General features: G+C 43.2%; 1 protein-coding gene across 3 annotated transcripts in view; it reads right to left on the bottom strand.

Moving 5' to 3' along the window:
• RAB3C (RAB3C, member RAS oncogene family) overlaps positions 1–23039 on the bottom strand; it is a 211417-nt gene that overhangs the window by 7268 nt on the left and 181110 nt on the right. For all 3 annotated transcript variants that reach the window (XM_032797011.2, XM_032797003.2, XM_032797020.2), the window contains exon 4: positions 11923–12047. In XM_032797011.2, the coding sequence (XP_032652902.1) occupies positions 11923–12047 (125 nt within the window). The remainder of the gene's footprint in view (positions 1–11922; positions 12048–23039) is intronic.

Here is a 23039-nt window from a genome sequence, read left to right as displayed (position 1 = left end):
CTAAATACACTGGTAATATTATAAAAGATAATTGGAATTCACAAAGAATTCTTTGTCTTTTTGATTCACCTTGGTTAATGACATACACCTATCTCTGTGTTTTCCTGTTAGAAACCCAATAACAAAATGTCTTTCTTCTTACTCTTAATTAGTATCAAGATTAACAGCTACCAAAGGGAAAGTATATGCAGTTCTGGAAGAAAATTTAAAACAACATTCAATGTTATGTTCATATTGCCCTTACGCTGCTCTGGGGCAGTGTAAGTAGATAGTTTTTTTTCATATAGTGTATTTTCTAATCAGTGAGTGTCTTTTTTTTGTTTGTTTGTTTAATAAAAGGTTACATTTAAAGCAGCAACTCTAATAACTTAGCATTACTTGTTGAATACCCCAACTAAACAGGATAATATGCACATTTTGGCCATTAGTAATTTAGAGCTTACCTGTTCTTCTTTTTATAGGGCAAAATGCCAGTGCAGACTTGCTGTGGACAGTCAGCTTTAGCCTGGAGTGATGTCCCAGCATATGCTAGGCTGGCAATATCACTGCTACTTATTGTACAACAATGGAGGATCCAAGCTGTATATAAGGGTAAGATGAGTCTATATTTTCCACTGTCTGATTGTACATTTGGTCTGGAATTGCTGGGACAAATTCTTCTCTCCTGTATAGCAGTGTAAATCTACTGCCATCACTGAACTTACTCCAGTTTTATGACAGTGCAAATAAAATCAGAATCTTGCCCAGGACTGGATTTTGGCCCAAGCGCTTTGAGACAAGGATGGCTATTTCATCTGTTTGGACAGTGCCTAGCACAATGGGGCCCTGGCCTAGCTGAGGCTTCTAAGTATTACCATAATACACAACAATTAATGCGTATAAAACACTTATGATTATTATAGTGGAACATTTGTATCATCTACTTTCTTAGACTATAAGATCCTCAGTGGAGAAACCAGGTTTTATATGACACAAAATATGTCAGTGCTCAGCAAATAATTCTTACTAATCATGTCAATGGCCAGTGCATTGTTTTCAATGCTTAGATTTGTAAATCATTCCCCCTGTCCCCAACTATGTCAAAGACAGAGGTGATGCTGCTGGAAGAATTTAAAGGGGCTGGTATTTTCACCTGTTATAATTTAGGGTTGCTTTTGAATTCCCATTTGGCACTTTGATTTTCAGGCTGCCTCAGTAGACAAAAGTCCCTTTTTTCCCCATCCGGATCTGATAAGATGATGGTGACCATTTCTTCTATGCAGACACAGCCACTGTTCTCCATGCTTTTGGTACCTCCAGCCTGGATTATGCAAGGTGCTCTATGTGGGGCTAGCTTTGAAGGTCAGTTGGTTGGTGATGTGAGCCACAGAGAACATGCTCATTTGCTTCAGGATGCAATTATGGTGTTGGTTTTTGTTTCTTGTAGAATCTGCTTTGGACTCTGGGTGTTGGAGAATCTGCCTCTCTCTATGGATTACCACTCAGCTAAGATCAGACGGCCCATGTTTACAGATGGTCCCTAGATTAGAGTACCTGAGGCTGGAGTTAGGATGTTTCCTGTGGAGGGCCCTTGGCTCTGTAGTTCACTTCATCTGCTGGATTATTAGAGCCCAAGCCTGATGTTAACCTCTGGGTCACAAAGCGTGTCTAACAGAGGTGAAAGTAAGCTGGTACGCCCCGGTACCCTTTAAATTTCCACCAGAGCCCTGCTGCCAGGGCCCTGGGGAAGCGGCGGCGGGGCTCAGGCAGCAATTTAAAGGGCCCGGGGTGCCTGCCACAGCTACCATCCCAGGCCATTTAAATCGTCCCCAGAACCCAGGGTAGCGGCAGTGGGGCTCCAGCAGCTATTTAAAAGATCCGGGGCTGTGGCAGCCGCTACTGCCCCAGCCCTTAAAATAGCTGCTGGAAACCAGCTGCCGCCTCCCCAGGGCTCCGGCAGCAGGGCACCGGGGATGATTTAAAGGGTCTGGGGCTCCAGTAGCCACTACTGCCCTGGGACTTTTAAATTGTCCCCGGAGCCTCCTGGAGCCCTGGGGTAGCTGCGGTGGGGCTCAGGCAGCAATTTAAAGGGCCAGGGGCTCGGCTGGCGCTACTTCCCCAGGCCCTTTAACTTGCTGCTGAAGCACCACCGCTGCCGCTACTCCAGGGCCCCGGCAGCAGGACTCCAGGGACGATTTAAAGGACCCAGGGTGGCAGCGGCAGCTGGAGCCCCAGGCCCTTTAAATCACCCCCGGGACTCCCAGCCGCCTCTGCTGGGCCCGGGGCTCCCAGCTACTGCTACCACAGATCCAGCCCCAGGCCCTTTAAATCCTGATTTAAAGTGTCAGGGGATTTAAAGGCTCCACCTCTTCCGGTTGAGGCCCCGCCTCTTCCAGCTGAGGCCCTGCCCCCTCCTAAGGACTCCAGAATACCAGTAAGTCCTTTAAGTTACTTTCACCCCTGGTGTCTACACTGCAATTAGACATTACATTGGTGTAAATAAGACTGCAGTGGTACAGAAGAGTAGCATACCACTACAAACCAGCTCTGCCACCTCCCTTGATCCCTTGGGTAGTGTGGCAGCACTGCTTGTGTTGCTCCCAATCCACCTTTTTGCTCCTTTTCCCATGAAGCGAACAGGCAAAGCTGAAAGCTGAGTACTAGTCGGAGGAGTGCCTCATTCTCTGCTTAGCACACCACAAAAGCATTCTTTTGTTAGCTGCTCCTTTCTCTACGTCCATGTACTTTAGGCAGAACAAGGGGGGCTGATGAAAGGGAGGGAAGTTGATGTGAGGTGAAGAAGCAAGAGGAGAAGGAGGAGAGGAAAAGGACTGGAACATGAAAGGTTGGGAAAAGACACAATTTGGGAGAATGAAGCTGAAAGTGCCTGGAAAGTTGGGGTTGGAGTGCGGTTCAGAGAAAAGAAGAGGGTGATTGGTGGGTCAGAGGTAGGACAGGACAATTATGGAGGAAAATAATAGCGCAAGCTAAAAAGAAGGGTATAAGCTGTAGCCAGTAAATGAGGCAATGATGTGGGTGGATAAAATACCTTGAACCAGAAGAGCAGCAGTGGGAGTGAAGAGAGTGATACAGAGCAAAGGGGAGACAAAAGGGGGCAGAATGCATCAGAGCTGGGGATGAGAGAACAGAGCAATTGAACCAAATTATACTCTGTTGCACTCAGCAATAACGCTATCAAAGACAAAATGGCTGCCTTGTTTCCACTGAAAATGTGAATTTTCACATAATTTTTAAGGCAGATGCCATCTTTATATAAAAAATTAGCTCACTTACATTCAGAAATTGGCCCATTTTTGCTAGAAAAGTGTGTGGGGAGGTCCCTTAACGAAAAGTTTCAAGAAGTGCAAACTCCTCAGGCCCGTTTGTTTTTCATTTCACTACAAATATTTTGCAGACATCTGTGTCACAGACCTCTCCTCCCCTGCTGATTCATGCTTGAAATATTTCATTAGGTGGGCCTAGAGACACTGCACTTCTGAACATCAGATCTATCTGGTTTGATCCCTGGTTCAGTGTCTTTCCATTGCTGCTTGTTAACACAGACAAAAGATTTTTCTGTGTGAGCAGGTGTCTGCAATGCAGAAGCTCCCTTGTGATCATAAAGACAGCAGAGGCTCATGGAACACCCTGTTCCTACCACCTGTGATGTTCTGTGTAGCAGAAGTGGAAGAGACAATGCAGAGTGGCGCACGACATGACAAAGCCTGAGAGCAAGCAGGGTGGAGGAAGCTGAATGGAACAGAAGCTGATACAACTGAGAAGCCTGTTAATGTCAAAAGTGTTGCCTGTGCGAGAATGTTGTGTTTGGATGATGCATCAGGATGCTCTTTCTCTTTCTGTCCCTCTCCTCCATTTCTCTCCATCTCCTTTCCCTTTGCTGCCCCTCTTACACCTCTTGGATGACTCTCCCTGTTCCCCTTCAAGGCTGCCAAACCTGTAGCTGCAACAAGGTGCCACACCCATGTTGTTCCCATCAGGTGGGCATGCTAGTGTGATGTTTGTTACTGAGGCTCCAGGGCTGTGTGCTATGTAATATGAGCTGCGTCGTACTGACCAGGGGCAGCTCTAGCTTTTTTGCGGCCCCAAACACAGCAGGCAGGCTGCCTTCGGTGGTGTGCCTGTGGGAGTCCCCGGTCTCGTGGCTTTAGTGAACCTGCCGCCGAATCCATGGGACTGGCAGACCTCCCACAGGAACGCTGCTGAAGGCAGCCTCACTGCTGCCCTCGCAGGGACCAGCAGGGCCCCCCCTGCAGCTTGCCACCCCAGGCATGCACTTGAAGCGCTGGTGCCTGGAGCCGCCGCTGGTACTGACAGAGCTCTGGCATGGTAACTACTAGACGTGCTAGCAGAACTGAGCTCTCTTCTCACTTTATTATACCCTGGCTAAGGCAAGCTTCAGGTTCTCCCTCTTCCTGTTTAAGAGGAAACCTCGATGCACTCTTTCCTTACCACTCTCCACAAATGCATCAACCAGCTCTGGACACAATCCTATAGGAGGAGGGAGGGAAAAGGAAATAACTCGCCACCTCTGAGCTGATATGACACAGCACTTCTGGAGGTGGGGCTGTCAGAAGGAAAAGTCACACACTGGACCTCGGGCCTTGCAGCCTTGGGGACCCAAAGTCCAGATGTACTGGCCCTTTTCCCCTTTAGCTTCCCTGTAACTTTCAGAGGGTTAGGATCTGGTAAATAGCTCTCTCTGCCCTGCTGGTTCCAATCAGCAGCCATGTTTATTTTGCACTATATTTAAAACTAGGTATGACAGCTGGAATCCTCATTAAAAAATGTGGGACTCGGGAGTTGTGAGTACATTGTGTGAGTACAGGCAAGCACAGATTTACCACGATTGTAAAGCCATGCAAATGCTGGCCCTGAGACATATAAACAACCTGAGCAGCTGCCTTCTCTCCCTTATCCCCCTTATGCCTTTATTGGTTTTGCAGAGACTTGTTAGGATGCTTATTAACTTGTTTACCAAAGAGAAGGAAGGAAGAGGGAGGAGGAAATGGCAAGCAAAGAAATTATAGAAAGGGGCAGAACAGTCTCTATCCTAGACTCTATGGGTTTATCTTAGTGAGAAAATAAGTAGAGCCCTGTATGGGTACAAAATTCGTATCTGCATCTGATCAGTGATCCGTAAACATGGTCCGCACATATAAAGCAGATTTGTAGGGTTCTAACAATAAGATTGGGTTAGAACATGAGCTTAAGGAGTCATGCTAAGTATCATGATGTTGAACTCAACTTTGCAGTCACTGTAGATGGGAGCAAGTGGTCATCAGCTCATCAACAGCAACTCTATGGTTTCAGTAATGTTTGCCCACAACCCGCTGATGTGATGTTAAACGCAGTTCATCCCTGTCTACACTAGCTGCTATGTGGTGTTTTACTAAAATGACTTCTCATGGTTGTGTTTGAGCCCAAGCTAACATTCTAGTGAAGACAAGCCAGTGGTCTGTCACAGCTCTTTGTTGGGGGTCTGCAGAATAAAATATTGTGAGGAGTAGCAGGGGATTGGAGAGATGGGTCTGTGAGAGGCTTGCTCTCTTATGAAGCAGTGCACAACAGACAAAGCTTTAGAGCCCGGGGGACAGAATAATTCAAAAGTGGTGGCGTGATTATCATCCCCCTTCAATGGTCATCTATCCTACAACAGGGTCAGGGAGCTGATTACAACGTGCTTCTGTTCTGTTGTGCACATGGAGCCTACACTCGCTGAACCATGCTAAAGACTAGGACAGGTCCCAGGGTTTAGATACATTTAGGGACAAGAGTTAAAATACCATTAGATCCCCTATACATTAGACTGCACTGACATTGAGTCAGGGAACAGCTGTGCTGTAAGCAGCATCCTTCACATGGCAGCCATTGTAATGTAGGTTACATTACAATGCTAATACTTCCCTTATGGTGGCCAGTTTTTCAAGAACATTAAAGGGGTTATACCTGGTTATACCAGCATGCACAGGGTTGGGGTGCAGCTATCTGAAAGGATCTAGTGAACCCCCCCCGCTCTGCGCTCTCAGCACAGATGCTTTCCAGAGATATTCTGGTTGTACTGATTTTGGTTGTGGCTTTGGGCGATCTTTGGAAAGTTTAAATCCATTTAAAGAACGCCTCACAACTAGGCCTGAACAAACGTGTCCCCTGCTTATCAGAGACATTCAGCAACCAAAGCCCCTGGTTCTGCTTTTCATCAAATGACTTTCATGTAACACAGGTCTCTGAGTCCATAAAAGTAATGACAGTCTGGCAAGTCTCTCCTCCAGAAAAGCACCATGTAGACGGGTGCTTTGAAGCTTTTTAATCATGTTGGCAATGCCTGGCGTGTGTTGTGACTAAATGGTGTGACTAAGGACTACTGCAGCGCTCTCCAGTGCTGGCAATCTGGCTCCTTGCACAGGCATGACATTAACACTTAAAAATTATTAAAAGAAGCAAGCAACAGAGTTCATGCACAACCCAATTAATTTCTGTGACACCGCACACCTTGGGGGAATGTCCTGTAACCACCATATTCCTCATTTATATATAATTGTGATATTGCATATAAAGCATGCTGTGTGCGGTATCTGGGGAAAGGTTATGATCTGTTGAAAGCCACTGTTCTATCGAAATATGTGCATCATTAATGCATATAAGCTATGAGAACTGTGTTGTATGGATGTTACTAAAATATGCTGTGGATTTGGAAAGCACCCAGCGATTAGCTCTCCGGAGACAAAACAAAAGGGGAACGCCTGGTTATACCAGCATGCACAGGGTTGGGGTGCAGCTATCTGAAAAGATCTAGTGAACCCCTCCTTCTCTTCCCTCTCAGCACAGATGCTTTCCAGAGACATTCTGGTTGCACTGATTTTGGTTGTGGCTTTGGATGATCTTTGGAAAGTTTAAATCCATTTAAAGAACGCCTTACGACTAGGCCTGAACAAAAGTGTCCTCTGCTTATCAGAGCCATTCAACAACCAAAGCCCCTGGTTCTGCTTTTCATCAAATGACTTTCATATAATACAGGTCTCTGAGTCCATAAAAGTAATGTCAGTCTGGCAAGTCTTTCCCCCAGAAAAGCATCACGTAGACAGGTGCTTTGGAGCTTTTTAATCAAGCTGCCAATGCCCGGTGTGTGCTATGACTAAATGCTCTCCAGTGTTCTCCAGTGCTGCCAATCTGACCAGGGCCGGCGCCTGCATTTAGGCAGCTTAGGCAATCGCCTAGGGCGTCAACATTATTAGGGGGTGGCATTTTGCCGGAGGGGGCGGCAGGCGGCTCCGGTGGAGCTGCCGCACTAGTGCCTGCGGAGGGTCCGCTGGTCCATGGCTCCGGTGGAGCTGCCGCAGTCGTGCCTGCGGATGGTCGGCTGCTCACGTGGCTGCAGTGGACCTCCCGCAGGCACGACTGCGGCAGCTCCACCAGAGCCGCAGGAGCAGCCGACCATCCACAGGCAGGACTGCGGAGCCGGGGGACCAGCGTGCTGGGCGGCGAAATGGCCGTGCATCTAGGGTGCTCAAGCCCCTAGCGCCAGTCCTGAATCTGACAGTAACGGCCATAAATGTGTTTAACTGGCCATTTGCATGTGCAGTTGCTTAGTTTATGTGCATAGTAATGGTCACAACTCTCAACCGGTTGGATACAGTATATCACAAAGACCACAAATGAGGGAAACAGCAACTAAAACAAAAATTCATGCAGGAAACTTAAAATGCTGTGTGATTCTTTTGGTGTAAATAACTCTTAGCTCATGAGTCTTGATTTTTGATGTAACTAGTTTTAAACAGTGTAAGTGAAGGGACACCAATCCTGTGTAAAATGGGAGCTGTCCCTTGAAATGAGACACACATGACAAGTATGGTTACAGCAACTGTGGCAGCAATTTAGGTGTTTGAATATACATACCTTTTTGCATATACAATGGGGCATGTGCAATTTTTAAAATTTTCCAAAATGTTTTACATGTCCCAGAATGTTTTAAGGGTGTGAAAAAGTCTTGTCAGGTTTAGAGTTTAAATGAGATTTTTCATTCAGCAATGATGAAACTTAGATTAATATGAATACATTTTTAAAGCCCTGATATTCCATATACAATATATTATGTTTAACAGCTCTTTTCTGTACGTAACATTTCTTTCCGCTGAAAAAAGATGACAATAAATTGATGTTTAGTATTTTTCCTGTACGCAGAGTTTTATATGAACTAACTTGTTGGAATTCAATAGCTATTTTCACCACATCAATATTAACATGATATTAATTGGGTCCCTCTACTAGCCGATTTGCCACATTTATGTATTTTCTTTGCCAGGTTATGTTCTGCAACGAGCAAGCTGTGGTTGCATAACCAGTTTCCTTTAATCTCAGCAGGATAAAAAAATTAAGTTATGTTAGATTAACATGTGTTAAACAAGCATGAAATAACAGCTAAATAAGAAAAAGAGACTGTGTAAAGAAAATGGGACAAATTCTGCATCACATACATCCCTGTTGACTTTTTCCCAAGGACAGAGATGGTTGGAAAACTTCTGATGGAATCATTTTCCATTCGAAAATGCAGTTCCATCAAAACTAAAACATGTTGCAAAATCATTTTGATTTTGCCAGCATTTTGTTTCAAAGAAAAAAAGAGTGGTAATGGTAGTGCGGGGGACGGGGTGAGGAGGAGGAGGAAAGTTCCAACAGTGTCAAAACTTCTTCTTCCATATTTTTGGAACAAAATGTTTTGACTTTTCCTTTCAAATTTTTTTTTCATTTTGAATTTTTGAAGTTTAAATTAAAAAAATACCATTAAAAAGAGAAAATAGAAATGCAAAGTTAATTTTGTTGAAAGAAAATGTTTGGAGTAGAGCAAATCTAATTTTTTTCTGGAATTTTCCTTTGTGGTAATTTTGGGGTAACGTTGCTAATAGGAACAAATTTCAAAATTTGAAATCCTCCGCAAAGTGGAACTTACATTTCCACATAGCTCTGCTCCAGATGCGTGCAGGAGCAGCACTTGACCTCATATGAACAACAGGCAACTTACAAATCTAAGAAGTTTTTTTTACCAGCCATAAAGCTGATGGGAGCTCTGAGTAGAGCATAGGGAACATCTACACAGCAACTGAGCAGTGTAATTCCCAGCTGGGATGGATGTACATGAGCTAGCATCTAAAAAAAATCAGCGTGATTGTAGTGGCTCAGGTTGGCCACTGAAGTATAATCCCACATGACCCTCTGAGTATGTAGTTGGGCTGCTAGTCTGGACCACCTCACTACTATTTTTAAGCACTAGCTCAAACAGAGCCAGCACGTGTATGTCTATCCTGGATAGGAATTACACCTCCTAGCTGCTGTGTAGACATACCCTCAGCAGCAGAAGTGACTCTGGCCTGTGTGTGTATGGATTGAATCACAAAAATATAGGAATTGCTGCACTGAGTCAGACTCAAGGTCCATCTATACCAGTACAAGTGGTTAGTACCAGAGGCTTTAGAGAAAGATGCATGAAATTCTTTAGTAGGTAAATATAGGATAATCTGTCTCCCATGAAGGTCTAATCCTAATCCCCAATAGTTAAAGATTGGTGTCAAACCTGAAACATGAGGTTTTATCTCCCCTCCACCCCAAATACTCTTTTTGTTAGTATTAACTATTATAACTAGACATTCTTGATATCTATATAACACACTAATCCCTCTTCAAATCTTGCTGAACTCTTGGCCTCATTGACAATCCTGTCAACCGTGAGACTTAAAAAAATAAAACTAGATCATAAATTGTACCTTTTTAAACACTGTTCATTCCGCTTTAAAATTTAAGAAAAATATATGTGTTTTTGATACATCAGTTTGGGGCTCTCTGCTCCATTCAATACAGTTTCCTAGCTCCCATTAATATGAATAGGGATTATGAGTGCGCACAGAGGGAATAATAGGTCATGTTGATGAGGGCGTGTTTCCGTAAGGAAAAGTAATGTGCCAAAGTGGTTGCTATGGCAACTACTTGCATTATTGAAAACAGAGGAGTTAAAAAAAATCAGTTCTAAGCACTTGGGGGCAATTGTTGGGGCATATTCTGTTCTGCCAGATGGCAGCAGCTCCTTTCTGCTAGCTTTTAAGGCTTGGTTTATGGTCCTTGTTTGCATGGCTGTTTAGGATATGTCTCTCTTCAGCTAGATGTGGCACAAGTAAGGTGGGTGCAATTCGATGGAATGTCTCAGTAGGGCAAACAGTATTGCAGCCAAGAAGATGCTTTTCAAAAGGGAAAGTGGTTATGACAAGAATCTAAAATAAGGTAATATAAACAGAAAAGTGAACAGATTCCCCAGCTTGGGATTCGACCCAGACCTATGATCAAGGGTATGAAAGACTCTCTGCCTCTGCTTCCCAGCTAGCTGCTCTTAGCCTTTCCCCTAAGCACTTGTGCAAGGAAAGGAAGAAGGTGAGCTGAAGTTTATCACATGTTCACTAGGAACCAAAAAGTGTCCTGCCACAGTGAGTTTTAATGAATGGCAAAAATATATCTCTTTATAGAAGTGACTCGTGAATCTCCAAAGGGCTAGGGGTTAGAGTTTGGTAACCCGCTGACCATCTGGATGCTTATCCAAAATATTGGAAACTGTGGAGTCTGCTAAATTGGGTAGGAAATCTTAACAATATCAGGTTCTTGTGAGATTCTGATATTTCCTAATTCTGGCTCAGTCAAAATACCAAAAAGATAGCTTATCTTGTGGTATGAAAGTACTTCCACTGTTCGGCAGAACAAAGGACAGAGATGCTCAAAGCTGCATAATAATTATCCCCATGTTAAGACTACCACCTAGAAATCACAATCTGGCTCATGGATCCTGCCTCATTTACACCAGTGTACATGTAGATTAACTCCATTGATTTCAATGGGAGTTGAATGCCTTTCTGGATGTCTCTCTCTATGTTGTAAATAATAATCCAAGCTTTCTGAATTTGGAAAAAACTTTCAGTTGATGTTTTGGCTAAAGATTTGATGTGTTTCTTTTAACTGGTTAAACTATTCTCTTTTGTACATATAAGCAGTGAGTGTTTCACTTTTACTAAACAATGTATGTGGGATTTTCAGAAAGTGGGTCACAGGACTGTATGAAACAAATAATATTAACAGGGCTCTAATGAGAGGGACAACAAAATTACCAACTCAGACACCCTGAACCCAGAGGAATTACTGTTAGTGGCCTGCAAGCCCCTTATAGTGTTATTTTGGGCAAGTATATTTAGGTGGTTAGTGGAAGCCCATCAATCTCAAAGGGATATGCATGTGAGCAGCATGGATTGCGGTCTCCAATTGCTGTGCTGACAATTCAGCAAGGAACTAAAGGGCAGACCTCCAGCCTAGTGTAGGAGCTTCAGAAGCTTAGAACTCCTCATAGTTAATTCAGGCTGGAGAGATAATTTTACTGTCTTACTCTTACCACTCACTGTTTTCTCATAACTGATTCTGCTCTTCGTTTTCTATGTACTTTACTTTGTTTCCTAGTTTGAGCGTGTGTGTGTGTGTGGGTGTAATAATCTGTTATCGTTTTCTGTATTTTGTAACTCTTACCATACTCTCAACCTAAGGGATGGAATAAAGAACTGCCTATGGTACAATACCAAATAAGTCTCTAGTCTAGGCTAACGCGAGGGCTCCTTCAGGAAACTGTATGGGTAGCAGTCTCACGTCACAGCTCTGAATAAACCCACCCCTGGCTGCAGCATTAGCTGTGTACCCCATTCTAATGACATTACAGTTCTAATGATTCCAACACAAATAGTTCACGTCAGCCAGCAAAATTAGAAGGCAGGTGCTGCATATCATTTGCTATTGATATATTTCTTTATACTGGCAGATGGATGAAGTTTGTTGCCACAGTTAGTGACAGTACTCAATGCAATGTTACAAGCAATCACAAAACTCGCTTATCATTTTGCTTCTTACCAAGTTGCTCTGCTAAATGTTTGCCTCTCTCAGTTGAGATTACCCGCTCGTCCTCCATGTCACATTTATTACCGACCAAAATAACCTGGGCATTATCCCACGAATATGTTTTGATTTGAGTTGACCTTAAAAAGAGAGAGAGAGAAATAAAGAGTCAAAGCAAATAAAACTGCCCCCAAAATCAAATTAAAAAAATCATAACAAAGCAAATGAGGACAAAACTGACATCTGGACTAAAATGGTTCTATGCAGTTCTGCTCTCAAAGAAGCATAGGGCTGTATGATGCAAAACCTAGGAGCAATATTAGTGTAGTCTACAATTCCCCTGGTCAGAAGACAGAACCCTTTCAGGGTTTCTTCTGCCAGCAGCGTTTCTTCCTTTTATTACTGAAAAGTAGCTGCCCTGCTACCCCGCTTCCTCCCTCCCTCCCAGCATAAAAAGGATGTATTTTCACACTGGAACAAAAGCCCTTCCAACTGAACCAGAGTGTTTTTTAGCAAAAAAATGAACAGTTTATTCATATATTATCTTCCACCTTTCAAAATTAGGATCTAAATTTAACAGCAAAAGTTCACAGGCATTCTGGCTTCCTCCTGTTATTCCTTCCCAGCACATTGCTCTGGAGCCCTTTGTTCTAACAGGGTTCAAACCTCCCTTTTGTTTTTAGACATATGTGCCACCACGATATTGTCTTAAATAATTTTTGAGACTATATCAGAATCTTGCTTCCTGACTTTAGGCAGCAGCAAACCAGTCTTACCATGGTTCTGTTTCTTTTTTTAAACTTTATTTATGATAAATCCACAGAATTAAGTAGCTGCTGCTGCAGAATTTGGTTCCCTTGTACAGAAAGGCCCTGGTTAGGCAAAAGAGAAGGTTAAATGGCATCATAATGCTCTTGCTCAGTTACTTTTGAAACTGGAAAGTGCTGGCTGTACACCCAATAGTGACACTTTCCCATCACATAGCTACTCTATGCATATATTTGGAAGTCCATAGGTATGCACAAAACCTACCATGTTATACTTTACCCAGGTACCATAGTACAGAGACTATGGTTGTACTCAGTGCAAGACCAGAGGATGGACATGTGCAAAAATGACTATAGGCCACCTTTGTAACCTCCTAGATCTTGTGGCCAATCTACCTATGTCCAGACACCCGGCACAAGTTAGAGCAGCCTGCTGTAGCTTACAGTGCCAACACACAACCCTCAAACATTCATTCCAGAAGCTGAATATCACTGGCGCGTGGAGGGGCTCAGCCACTCACTGCTCTCCCAATGACACATCACCTGCACTGAGGCCATAGGGTGAGTGGCATAGAATTTGCTACTGGAGCTCTACTACACCACCTAAGGATTTGCACTGCATGGGAATTTTCAAGGGGCTGATTAGGCTGGCTTTAGGGCGACTTTGCTCCACCACAGTAAGCAAAAGGCAGATGAAGTGGGGCTGAAGATCTAGACCTACATATTTGGCATTTAAGTATTTAATGATGATATTACACACTGTTCTCATGGGTCTGCCAGGTTTTTTCCTACATTAAAATAGGAATTCTACTGCACATTTTTGGAATCAAGTTCTCAAATGGCTATTTCATGTATTGTATCATCAGTAAGGTTAAGATGTTGTCATGGACATATTTTTAATAAAAGTCATGGACAGGTCACATGCAATGAACAAAAATTCACGGAAGCCCGTGACCTGTCTGTGACGTTTACTAAAAATATGTGTGAGAAAATGGGGAGCTGTAGGGTCCGCACACCTCCTGTGGCAGCTGGGCAGCTGCAAAACCCTGGCTTGGGGCTTGGGGACCCCACCACCCATGGGGCTCGGAGCTCCAGGGTCCCCTGGTACCTGCAGCTTGGAGCTGTGGGGTCCTGCAGTGGCTTGGAGCTCTGGGAATCCCTGTTACCCACGGCACCCTCGAGCTCCGGGGTACCCCCGCCGCCTCTGTGACAAAATCATAGTCTTAATCATCAGGTCCTATAACTAAAGCAGTCTAGAGAGGTCAGAATTTTATATTATACTTAAAGATACTATTGCTTAGAAAATAGGACACCATAAATTAGTTTTGGCAGAAATGTATTTCTGGAACCTTGCTGAGTTCTTATGGAATTTGTGGTTAATCAGAATACAGTTAATAGTTTTCACCAGAGCTACAGCGGTCGCCGTGATAAACTTGCAGATGGCAGTAACTCAGACCTCATATATTATCAACCCATTAGTGACTCTTATTTGTGATCAGTCATGAGTTCAAGCCCATTGCTTATTTCAGTGGAAAATGGAAGATCTTTTTAAAAATAAAATGTAGTGAGAGTAAAATAAATAGTTCTAGTTAATGAGTATATTAGTCATGCATTTATATGCAAGGCTGAAATCCTAAATAAAAATGTTTTCACTGTAAAACCGTTTGTTTGGTTTACATGTGTATGCACCACACATACTGGTTTGGGTGTCTTTGAACATAAGAATTAGAAACATCCTTTATTAAAAAGAGTGTTATTGTGCCTCCTAGTACGTGAGAACCCGTGCATACAAACAAAGTTCTTCCCATTAAAAAAAGTCTAATAGTCTTTGATAATCTGACTAGTCTAGATCTCATTTTGGAAGTTGTAGAGAGTTTCTTATTTCAGCTCAAAGTTAAGAGATCTTGTCCTTACTAATGACAGTACAGGGTCAGAGAAAGAAAATTTGACCCAAAGTTCTCACTTGTCTTACATGGTCCGCTTCTGTTCAGAGATGACTTTGTAGTGCAGAAGTGAAAATGACTCTCTGTGGGAGTAGTCACTGCAAATTTCCCTCTCCAGCCCACCCCACTATACTGTCACATCAATAGGAGAATGGATTCAAAAGAATTTAATAGGGCCACTACCATTATGTTTTCCTCTGACATACATTTCAACTAATGGCTTCTATAGATCTTTTCATCCACAAGTCACCACAAAAACCAACACAAAGATCTATTAAAACACAATTTTCCCCCTTCCTTGCATATATGACTTTTCAAATGGCAGAGCCTTCTGACAGACCCAAACTATGTAGTTTTGTCCTTGAAAAGAACTTTAGCCTCAGGAAAATTGAAGACATGAAAAGGCAAAGCTGATATTTGCAGCGAACTGAATACAGCAATTGTTGTCCAGTTTGACTGACCTACTGTTTGGCAATAGTAATTTACCCTGCAAAACTTTCATATGCTAGTTGCATTGTAAGCACGTAATCTGCAAAATGCTTTAATTATTTTTAATGTATGCGTACCACAGACACACATTAATGCAGAAGTTCAATGATCTATTCTTTCCAGTGATCAACTGAAGTCTTGTACTGCAATTCAGCTGCTTGCAAGACAAGAGTGTTGGTGAAATGCTGATTAAAGCAACACTATTTTCTCTTCTACAGTATTCTGCAGTAACGCCTCAAAGCATTACAATTCACACTAATGTTACTGTAGTGTTTTGGACTATTACTTTAGAACACTGTCAATACTATAGTCTTTTTTTCTTCATTCAGTTTGGTGGTGTCAGTCATTTGTGTGGAAGCTATACTGTAGCAGGCAGCTGCCTCTTCAGGAAAACAGCATTTAAATTCTATTTTGTGTACAATAAAACTATAAACAATAATTTAAAAACAATAGTCCAGAAAGGCTCACGTGCATGCATTCACACACACAGTTTTGCTCAAAGGCTCAAATCCTACCTATTTCTGCTGTAAAATAATGAAATTTAACTCTTATCTCTCAAAATAACAAGCAGGCTCTTTAGATTAGTGGAGTGTGGCATGTTTTTATACGTTTCCTTACAGGACCGTTTACAGACGCAGGGAATAATATCACAGCATTGCCTAGACAGAGTTATTTTCTGTCACCTCATCTCTTATGAAGACACAGCTTTCAAAGGGGGAATTAATGTGTCTTTTATGAACATACCATTACAGAGTCAGAACACCACGGGATACCAGCACCGTGCATTCGCAACTACCCCACATTTGAAACAGTTGCTAGAATGCCTGTATTTAGCATTCCCTCTGATGCTTCTTAGGCACCAGTGATGCGGGAATGGTGCTGGGCAGAGCCCGGTGCCGGCTGTGCACTCCACACCAATGCCGAGGTGCTTGGTGTGGGAGGGCTCCGATGCAGGAAGAAGCGCAGCCTCCATGAGGAGGGCCCTCAATCAGATATCCCGCTCCTTTTGGGTTATAGGGTGAAAGTTCTTACAGATTCTGCACGTGTCCTTTCTATGGGACTCCCCCAAGCACTTCAAACAACTGTCATGGGGGTCACTAATAGGCATCAGTCTGCTGCATGACAATCATGGTTTGAAGCTCCAGGACTCTAACTACTGACTAACCTAACACTTAACTCAATGGCTAACTAGGAACCTACAAACTAGATACAAAGAAGACAGATAATGGGCTGTGAAGAACTGCTAATGCTCTTGTGATGCAAGACAAGGCGCTCTGACCAACTGTTACAGGCAATAAGAAGGAACTGAGAGGGCATAGGCACCAACTTTTCAAGGCACCAGTGGGTACTCGGCCCTGCTCCCCCTCACCTTCACCCCATCCCACCCCCATCACAATCCCTTCTCCAAAGTCCCCACCCCAACTCTGCCTCCTCCCTGCCCCTATTGGACCCCTTCCCCAAATCCTTGCCCCAGTCCACCTCTTCCCTTAGTGCGCCGCATTCCCTCTCCTCTCCTTCTCCCCTCCCTCACAGCACTTGGTGCCGCAAATCAGCTGTTTCGCAGCGGCAAGCGCTGTGAGGGATGTGGGAGAAGTGGAGCTGGAGCACCCTCAGGGGAGGAGGTGGAGAGGAGGTGAGCTGAGGCGGGGCAGGGAACTGCCAGTTGGTGCAGAGCACCCACCAATTTTTCCCCATGGGTGCTCGAGCCCTGGAGCACCCACAGAGTCGGCGCCTATGGGATAGGGTTGGCAGTGCCTAATATACCAACTCATGAGGGAGGCTCTCAAGAGGGCACTACAGCTGATTCTATGGATACCGCTAAGGCAAAAATCTCTGATGACTGTGCATGTGGGCACCCCCAGCCCCCCCAAAATGGAATCGACATGAGCAAGCACCCGAAGAATACATCTGTCAACAGTGACAAACCCCTTCTATAGACATCTGTAATCCATGCATTGTTTTTTGTATTTTTCTTCAGGTGCTTGCCCATGTCGATTCCATTCTAGGGGTGTGTGTGTGCTCATGGGGAAAAATTGGTGGGTGCTCTGCACCAACTGGCAGCTCCCTGCCCTGCCCCAGCTCACCTCTGCTCCACCTCCTCCCCTGAGCGTGCTCCAGCTCCACTTCTCCCACATCCCTCCCAGCGCTTGCCGCCGCAAAACAGCTGTTAGTTTAATGACTGCTGATTTTAGTGCTGAGATGTCCATCTGTCCCATTCAACTAGGCTGAGTGAATCTACTCTGTCCAGCTCAATTCTACTCTATCTTGGAGGAGGAAATAGTGTGTTACAGACAGCAGAGTAAGTCCCCACAGTGGGACAGTGAACCAGCATGGACAGGAGGAGGCTGAGGAGTGCCAAGAACCAAACCAATTTAAAAAAATGCTTTTTCTTCAGCACCACACAGTGAGAAGGAAATGGGAGCCACTGAGAAGTAGGGGGAGTAGTAGAAATGGGATATACCAAACATTCTGTTGTTGATAAACTGATTTTTCCAGCAACAGGCCTTGATGCATAAATATTGACCAGGCTGGTCAAACAGCATTCCACAAACTCAATTCTGTCTGAATTAACGGGCAAATGTAGTTTAAAATGCACTTTAGTTGTGAAATAAACCCACACTGGCGGACGCTGAAGAATATCAATGACTCAATACCTCCTACTGATCAACTTTATCTTCCTTGTGCATGGTCCTGCTGTGTGCATCTTCCAACTACAGGCTACATTTTTTACCTTCCCTGGGGGGCAGATAAATTGAACATGCAGAAGCTGTGTGACAGGTGTGACATTAATGAAGTTCTGGTTCATTTGCTGCTAGCAGACTAGTTAAGAGAAAATGAGTATTGCACAGAAAATCACAGCTATGCCCTACTCCAGTAGAAAATGGGTCTACTGTAAGTCAAATTATTTTATTTTTACCAGTGAACAAGACTGAAAGGAAACTTTATCAGGAAAATCTGCCATAAGCCTTTGTGGCAGCAAATTCACAAACGAACAGCACAAGCGACATTCCTGTCCTGAGATAACAAGAATAAAAAGATATTTATAATCTTTTCAGCTGGTAGCAGTAAGTTAACCTCCTGATCGAATGCATTTATTTTGTTTTGATAACAACACGCTAGGAAATGTGACCCTAGCTTCTAACCTCTCAATTCAGAAAGAGTTTAGTGCCTTCAGAAAAAAAAGAAGAGCTAAACACTAAAGTAAAAAGCTCATATCCTAAATGACATCTATTTTCACACCAGTATATTAATGGCTCTCCGATTATCCCAATATGATATGTGTATATGTATATGCCAGCCCAGTAATGTCAGCTAATGTGAAGGATTTGGGTGTGCAATTAACACAACACAGGAAGAACAGACGTTTCAATGGGTTGTAAGTATATAGTCCTGTGTGGCACTTTGGATATGGGGGATAGGCATCACGAATTTCGTTCCTCCTCTTGCCAATTCTTTTAATCTACTAAACATGTAAATATCCTTTCCACCCAGTGTCCTCCAGGGCATGGCCAGCCACTTGTGGTCATATTCAGGCTTCACAAAACCCAAAGAGCTCCCTGCCTAAGTTCCTGCAGGTCTCCCAGTGAGTCCTGCTACTGAGCACAGAGCTGCTTCTTGTGCTGCAGCCTCTTCAGTCTGACCTCTTTGTGATGTTACACCCCATATTCTTCATAGAAATATTGTTATGGTATGAATATGGCATAACTAAGATATGTTTTATGCAAGATGGGTCATATGAAGTATCATTGAAAAGGTTATGAATAGAGCTCTGGGTCTGTCATGGATTCCATGACTTTATACAACCTTCGTGACTTCTGCAGGGGCCAGTGTGGTTGACCCCAGGACTGCCCAAGCAGCTGGCTCTGGAGTGGCCCCAGAGTCAGGCAGTGGCTCCCGGCTGGCTAGTGTGTCCACGGCTCTGGGCTGGAGAAGCAGTAGCCTGTGGCACCCTGCAGCTGGAGCAGCTGGCCCCAAGGTGCCCCCCTCTCCCAACAACATGCCCCCCAATGCGCCCTCCACCAGCACCCTCTCCCCATTTAAACACAGGTATAAATCATGGACAGGTCATGGGCCGTGAATGTTTGTTTACTGCCCATTATCAGTTCATGACTTACTAAAAATACCCGTGACTAAATCGTAGCCTTAGTTATGATTTACTGAATGTGTTTATCTAATTAGTATGCCTGTATCATTTATGTATCTAAAGTTAGGAATATTGTCTACGTAACAATTACAACTGTGTGGGTATGTGCTTGGGAAACACCCACCAGAGAGTAAGCAATCAGCCTTAATGGGCCATTCAGAAAAGACAATGAGTCTTCGAAGATGTGGATCCCCCATCTTCCCAGGAGTTCCTTCCTGTGGACCTTGCAAATTAACCTTGTCTCATGGTTGCCCTGACACTACAAGGTCATGTGATAATGTCACCTGGTACAAAATACCACCTTCGACACTGCTGGTATTTTTCCACTAGAAACAAGGCTTCCCGCCTTTTTAAAATTCTATTTAAGGCTGGGAAGCAAGGCAATCTAGACTCTCCTCCATTGCCTGCCCAGGAAGGAAGATTGCTAAAAACACCTGAAAGGAAAGTAAGGGTTGAGTCCAGTCTGAGACAAGGGTCCGGTCTGTAAAGAGAAATAACTGGAACTCTAAGCTACAGCCACCCTGCAACTTGCCTAAAACAACATTTAGGGTGAGAAATTACATTTTGTAACCTGTTTTTTGAGTGTATTAAGCTTAGTTTGCGTGTTTTGTTTTATTTGCTCAGTAATCTGCTTTGTTATGTTTACTATCCCTTATAATCACTTAAAATTACCCTTTATAGTTAATAAAGTTATTTCTCGTTCATTTCAAAACCTAGTTTGTGCATTTCATATCTGGGGGTGGGCAAAAAGCTGTGCATTTCTCTCTCCACATTGAGGGAGAGGGCAAATTTTTATGAGCTTGCGCTGTGCAGATCTTTCTATACAGCGCAAGACAATATTAATTTGGGTTTACCCCCCAAAGGGGGAGTGCATGTGAGTGCTGGGTGAACCCTCAAGTTAATTCCTCCCACGCAGAGCTGATCAAGGTGTTTCTGTGTCCATTTGCAGTTGGATGTATCCCTACCTGTGTGCTGGAGAAGGACTGAGGACCTGGCACAGGTAGGACAGGGTGAGGAAACCTAGGCTGGTGAAACAGATGGAACCAGTGGGACCCCAGCACATCAGGTGTCATCCTGGATGGTGGGTCCAACCCATCACATTCTCTTGTTCTTCCCTTTTTCTCTGGCCTCCATATTTCTCTGTCTCTCGGCCCTTTCCTGGGCTTCTTTCTTCCCCATCATCAGCCTCCCAATTTCTCTTTGCCTTCTCTGGGATCTCTTTTAACCCATTTCTCCTCCACCTCCTGGCCATCCTCTACACACCTTTAAAGCCCCTTCTCCATTCCTCCCAGCTTCTCTTTCCCTTCTTCTTTCATGTATTATTTTTTCTCATGTTCCTAACTTTTGCCTGTAGCCCACAATGGGATCTGAGAAGCAAAACGTTCATGTCCCAGACCTGGTCTTAAGGATTCTGCAATAACGGCTTTCCAGACTTGAACTTCACCAAAACTAAACCCATCTCTCTCAAATCTTCACATAGGGATGTATGAATCTTACTAGAAAGTCAAAGGCCATTCAGAGAAGGGGTTTTATGAGATAGATTATTTTATGTTTTTAGAAGCTTCCCAATATCTTGCATCACTTACACCACAAACTGTAAAATAAGGCCTAACAGAGCCCACTGAGGAGGTGTGGACTGTGAAGGTAGAACATTTTTTTTCTGAGTATTGTTGAGGAGGGTGGGGAAAGGCAGATCTCACAGAAACTGAGAACAGACAAAATAGAGAAAGAAGCAGAGGTAAAAAGCAAAAAAGCCAAGCACATTGTGACCCTGGAAAAAGTGAGAGAGTGAGCTTTTGGGTCTGTTGGCTAAAGAGGCTTGGGGCTATAAGTTAAGAAATGTCTCCTTTTGTTCTTGATTCCTGCTGCATTCAGGAAAGCAGGACTTTGTACATCCCTTGTAAATAAACAAGACTGCATCAAGAAAAATACCAGACACCATCAATTTCTACTTTCAGCCAGAAGATCCTCAGGTCCCCGAACTCTGACTAGCCATGCGGGTCAAAAAGCAGCAACAGTTTCTATATTTCACAGCTGTGCAGGATGGAAAGGGGAATGGAAGTGTAGCCTATAACTGTTTGGTTGACGTTAACAGTGAATTTCCTTGTATTCAAATGTCTGATTTTTTTTTTTAAGTACAATCTTACCTGGGAATTTCAAGTCTTTCAATTTTAAAAGCAACTATATTATGTTAAGGCATTGCCCCCCAAAGTTAGTGACACAATATGTTTTTCAATTTTAACTTCCTCATAAGGCATTGTTTTCCTCCAGAAAATTATAGGTCACTGCTCTTATGGATGATTTCTTTCCCACAATGAAGACTATTTTCTATTAAATTTTATTCTAATCTAATAGCATACAAGCAATTTTGTTAAGGATTTACAAGTCAGCTTCAGTTTGCAACATGTCTGTATAATAGGTTTTTGAATAAATGCACTGAAAATCTGCAATATTCAGACGAGGAATCGCTTGTGATACCCAAGTGCTAACTCACAGGATGGCTGATATATGCTACCGAAAATGTGAAATGTGAGCTAAAGATGATTATGCTGAAAAAATAATTAATATGTATATTTTATTGTTGGAATTAGGACAACTATTCAGCAGCTTGCTGCCACACCTAATTTGCATAAAATAGATCATACTGCTGATGTTCTCATCTGCTGTATACTTGGAACACTCCTGTGCTTCCTGCCTTCTTCCCTGCTGTGACCTACATGTGAAACGCTTTCCCTATTCAATACAGCACTAGCAAGAGTCCTGCTGTGCACCGCCACTACTAACACTTATCACTCAAAATGCTGTCACCGTGTCTTACAGTAGAAAAATGCCTATGCTCCATTTTTATGCCTCACTGTACATTTTGTGTCTGATTTGTGATGTCTCTTTGTTTAGACTGGAAGACCATCAGGATAAGGACATGACTGTGTTCTTCATCTTGTGTGGTCAGCACTCTACAGCTGGCACTTAAACAAGACTAATATAGAGGCATAGGAGTACAGATCCCAGTATGAAACACATTGGTGTGAGCTGAGCTTCCTTTCTCTGGACTCTGTAGGCTGCTCCTCTATAATATAGAGGATGGTACGTATGAACTATAATATAAAACTCTGTGATCCTCTCAGGGTTATGTGGGCCTTGACCGCAGGTGTGAATCAACTCAGATGATAATATAATTAATAATAGTTAGTAAATTATCTGCCAAAGTCAACAGCATTTCATTCTTTTTCTGTTTTGCATTATTACCATCATTTCTTTTCTTTTAGCCTTAATGGTTGATGGACTTTAACTGTTTACATAGACATTTTGGGGAAAACAATGAGTAATTTGCTCAATATCAATGGGTAAGAGATGTCCAATCTGCTTCATATATACATTTTATAAAGTGATAAAAATGTACCAATTAAAGTTATAAATATTTATCTGACTCAAAGAAGAAACACAAAATTCTATCTTGGAACAAGGTAAAGCAGTGGCCATAATCTGTCAGGATTACTTATGTGTAGTCCAACTAATTTAACACATTTTTCACAGTGGGGCATAGTAACAATACATGTTAATGGAGAGTTTTTATGTCAAGCACAAGGCTGAGAGCTGTGTCATACCATGCAAAGTGATTTAGCAACTCACTAGAAGAACAAAAGGCTGTACAGTTTAATCTTCACTCTACTGAGAAACTTGCTGTTAAATTATGATCCTTCAAAGCTACTATTACACATGCACAGCATGCACAATCATCAAAGATTAGGGTTTGGAAGGAGAGGGAATAGAAGTGTTTATGATTAAAAT

This window comes from Chelonoidis abingdonii, chromosome 6 (genome assembly GCF_003597395.2).
Source record: "Chelonoidis abingdonii isolate Lonesome George chromosome 6, CheloAbing_2.0, whole genome shotgun sequence".
Taxonomy (NCBI): Eukaryota; Metazoa; Chordata; order Testudines; family Testudinidae; genus Chelonoidis; species Chelonoidis abingdonii.
The sequence above is the reverse complement of the archived record's forward strand: the minus strand, read 5'-3'. Positions and strand labels throughout refer to the sequence as shown.